Source organism: Naegleria gruberi (assembly GCF_000004985.1).
Source record: "Naegleria gruberi genomic scaffold NAEGRscaffold_551, whole genome shotgun sequence".
NCBI classification, from domain to species: domain Eukaryota; phylum Heterolobosea; class Eutetramitea; order Acrasida; family Naegleriidae; genus Naegleria; species Naegleria gruberi.
The window spans coordinates 1-3,829 of NW_003162966.1; the positions used below are offsets into that span (position 1 = coordinate 1).

Sequence of the window (3,829 nt, forward strand, 5' to 3'; positions counted from 1 at the left end):
GCCAATTTCAATACTAAAATCATACATGGATTTGGTTAGGAATTTCAAAGATGCTGAGTCCCCATTATTTTCCTTCGAAAACGACAAATTCTTTGATTCAGATGGTATTTCAAAGATACTAAAGAATGCAGTGGGTATAGTAGATCAAGGCGTAACAGTCTCAGGTCACAGCCTTAGAATAGGTGCTATCACAGAAGGACTCAGAAAGGGTATGTCTACAACTGATCTAATGGTCGGTGCAAGACATAAAAAGGAAAAAAGTTTATTTCCTTACCTTAGATCTGAAGGCCTAGCTGGCAAGAATTTCACTAACACTCTATTTTCTCTGGACTAACCCATTGGTTTATCAACGAAATTCTTTATTGTTTTATTTGGAGAAATATGGCTAGTTGCGAGGAACGATGCAACGTTAGTATTTCGACAAATTGTAAACAATAAAATTGAGTTGATAAATAATTTTTATGCTCAAAAAAATTAAGAAACATGGTAAACACACCAAGCAAAATCATTGCTGACCCACCCACCCATTCCCTTAATTTCATCAAGAATTCCTTGAATTCTTTCAAATAGTCCTTCACTCCTTGAGTGTTTTTTCCTATTTGTCTTTTAGTTTGATCTTGGTAAGTGATCCTTCTAAGGATGCAGGATTTGTATTACCTTGTGATACAATAATTTTTATTTCTAACTAACATCATTTGAATAATTCGAAATATGCTCGTAAAGTAAGCCAGATTTATTTTTTCAAAAAATATTTCTGATGGAAATTACCAGGCATTTTTTTACAAGCAATTCACTAGTTAAAATAGAGAACTTTAATGGATTGGAGTTTTTACCGATTTTTTCCTGCAATGCAGGTTTTTTATAGGGGAGTTGTTCTACTTCAATCTCGATTTTGTAAACAACTTTATTAACTCGGGACAATGCTGAATAAAGTCAATGACCTAAAAGGCAACATTTCCGAGCAACATACCTCATCCTTTGGATGAAGAATATGTTGAGTGAGCTTCTACCCATTGGTTTATCAACGAAATTCTTTATTGTTTTATTTGGAGAAATAAACTCCTATTGAACCATATCGAGGAAATAAGAAATACTGTCCAGTTTATAACCTTAGAAGATACATGGACTATGTTAAACATATTAAGGAAGACGATTCTCCATTATTTTCGTTGATGTTTGATGAATATTTCACTCCTACTCAAATTTCTAATATTATTTCAAGCTCCATGAGCTCTATTGGTGTTCAAAACACTTCAGGCCATAGCCTTCGTATAAGTGCAGCTACTGAGCTGGCTTCTAAGGGTGTGTCTCAATCTGTGATTGAGACTGCTGGTAATTGGGTGCCTAATTCAAAAGCTAGATTGAGATATCAACGTAGAATTGGCCTAGCTACTCATGGTTTAACTACTTCTATTATGAGAACTGATTAACTATATATATTTATTATTTACTAAGGACTAATCCATTTGTCTTAATTTATTATTTTATTATTTTGTGATTTTAAAAACATGGGAGTTCTGAACATGGTGAAGAACTAGTGTGTTTTTATACAAAATTATTAAAATATTATTTTAAAAATTATGCTCAAAAAATAGTCTCAACATCATGTCATCATTAAGGCAAAGTCCCACCCATACCCACCCTTAATTAGTATTTACAATTTTTCAGCCTTTATTTCGCTCATTAGCACCCAGTAAGTGGGCTAATTTCAGAGTGCGGCTGTGTACATTCAAGATGTGCAATTTTTACATTTATTCACTAACTTATTTTTTGGATGACAGTTTCTAATAGATTCGAATCATTTTATTTTTCATTCCATTTGTTTCAGAAAATTCATATAGATTTTTATATATTAATGGTGATTTTAGGAACAGGTTTTACAATTTATTCACATACTCTATGTTTTTTCTTATCTTTAGCTTCAAAACTATCGATAAGTTTTTCATAATTTTGAGACTTTAATTTCTAGGGACCTGCTAAATAAAGATTTATATCCTTTAAAGCAGGTTCCAAGGTTGATTCACCATATGGTGTCTCAATCCTTGAGCTTTTAATCCATTTGTCTTAATTTATTATTTTATTATTTTGTGATTTTAAAAACATATAATTTGAAAAATTTATCAAGTGTTGTAGTTAAAATTTAATTTGAGTGTAATAAATCTTTATATGAAAAGCTATAAAAAGTACTTTCTTTATTAGAGATCAAGTTATCGGCGTTAATTGTCTTAAAAATCAATGTTGTTAAACAACTTCAATCATATTTATTAGAATCTTGATGATACAATTTTTTAGACATACCATGTTTACCATTTAATATCGAGTAGTAAAAATATGTAAATTAAAAAAAGGAAAAAATGTTGAGTTTTGGTATTTTTTTAAAAAATGTTTTTTTGAAAAAAATTTCGATAAAAACTAGAAATTTATTAGTATTTCAATGAAAAATACGAATTTTCATACATGCGTTGGTGGGATATGTTTGTCATATTAGATATTTAATAAAAATAAAATAAAAATTTTCGCATGTAAATATATATATATATATATACATCCGAAAAAATTTTTGTTGAAAGTTGGTTTATAAGATGGTGGTTAAATTGGTTTATCTGAAAAATCATTTAAAAGTGATTTAAATATAAAGATAATGAAATTAATTGAAAATTAAGAAGCTAAAATAAATTTTCAAAAATTTATCGATTTGAAATTTAGAAAAGCTTAACAAAGTAATATATAAAATATAAAAAACCATTAATTTTTAAAAATCTTCTAAAGTTGGTATTATCATTATGAAGATTATTGATTGGAAGTAATAATCTTTATGGTAAATCCAAAGAAAATGAATTCAAAGAAAGAACAAACTTTCTAAAAATATTACAAAAACACTGTTATGTTTCTTAAAAGAAAACCAACAATAAATAAACTAATAGATATAAAGCTCACACTACAACTTCTACCTATTCTTAGGTAGTTTGTAGCCTGGTTACTGCTGTTTTTAGGCATTAAGCTTTATTCAGCAGGTCCAGAAATTAAATAAACTAATCAATACAATCATACTATGATTTCTTAACAAAAAGCAAAAACTAAACTAAATTAAAGCAATCTGACAATAAACCAAGTTGTTTTTTGGAGAAACAACTCCCATATAAAAAAACCTACTCTTGTAGGAAAAAAAATCGGTAAAAACCAAAAAGTTAAGAATTAAAAAACCTACTCAACCGTCTTGACACTTACGAATCAAAACGAGAATGAGAAAAGAGGTATGTTCAGTACATATTGCCTTACTAATAGTAAGGGAAAGGTATCAGATACCTTCTAATCAACATAAAATTGATCTGTCGGTTTTAGATCACCAACAATTGGTTTTAGATCACCAATCATGATAAAAAACATCAATAAATGATGTCAAATATCAAATAATAATACAAAGATAAAAAGATGATAACAATCATCTTTCAATAATACAAATAGAGTGAAATCTTTCAATCAATTGAGAAAATATTTGAGGATTGATTAAAAAATCACATTCTAAAGTATTAAGGACAAAGGTTAGAACCTTTGATTTGAATAAACTAATAATAATAGAGGGTGGGCAAGGGTGGGACCATAGTATGACAATTTTTTTGAGCATACTTTCTATTATTAGTTTATTCAATTGTTGTTTTCAAGAAACACTACTTTATCTCAGTAAACTTCGATAAGAACAGAAATATCAAAGAATGTGGAAGAGATAAGGTAGTTTAAACCCTTCTCAGCGTAAGAACTTGTAATACTACTCAATCCGCTTCTATGGAATAGGTTGAAAAATAGCAAAAGATAAACGCCACCAATATTT

The 3,829-nt window shown here is 28.8% G+C and overlaps 1 protein-coding gene across 1 annotated transcript; it reads left to right on the forward strand.

Moving 5' to 3' along the window:
- Positions 1–1,121: 1,121 nt before the first annotated feature.
- On the forward strand, positions 1,122–1,430 carry NAEGRDRAFT_76874 (uncharacterized protein; the record flags this gene model as incomplete). Its single annotated transcript, XM_002668169.1, has 1 exon — positions 1,122–1,430. The coding sequence occupies one exon, from the start codon at positions 1,122–1,124 to the stop codon at positions 1,428–1,430; it is 309 nt and encodes a 102-aa protein (XP_002668215.1).
- Positions 1,431–3,829: the final 2,399 nt, after the last annotated feature.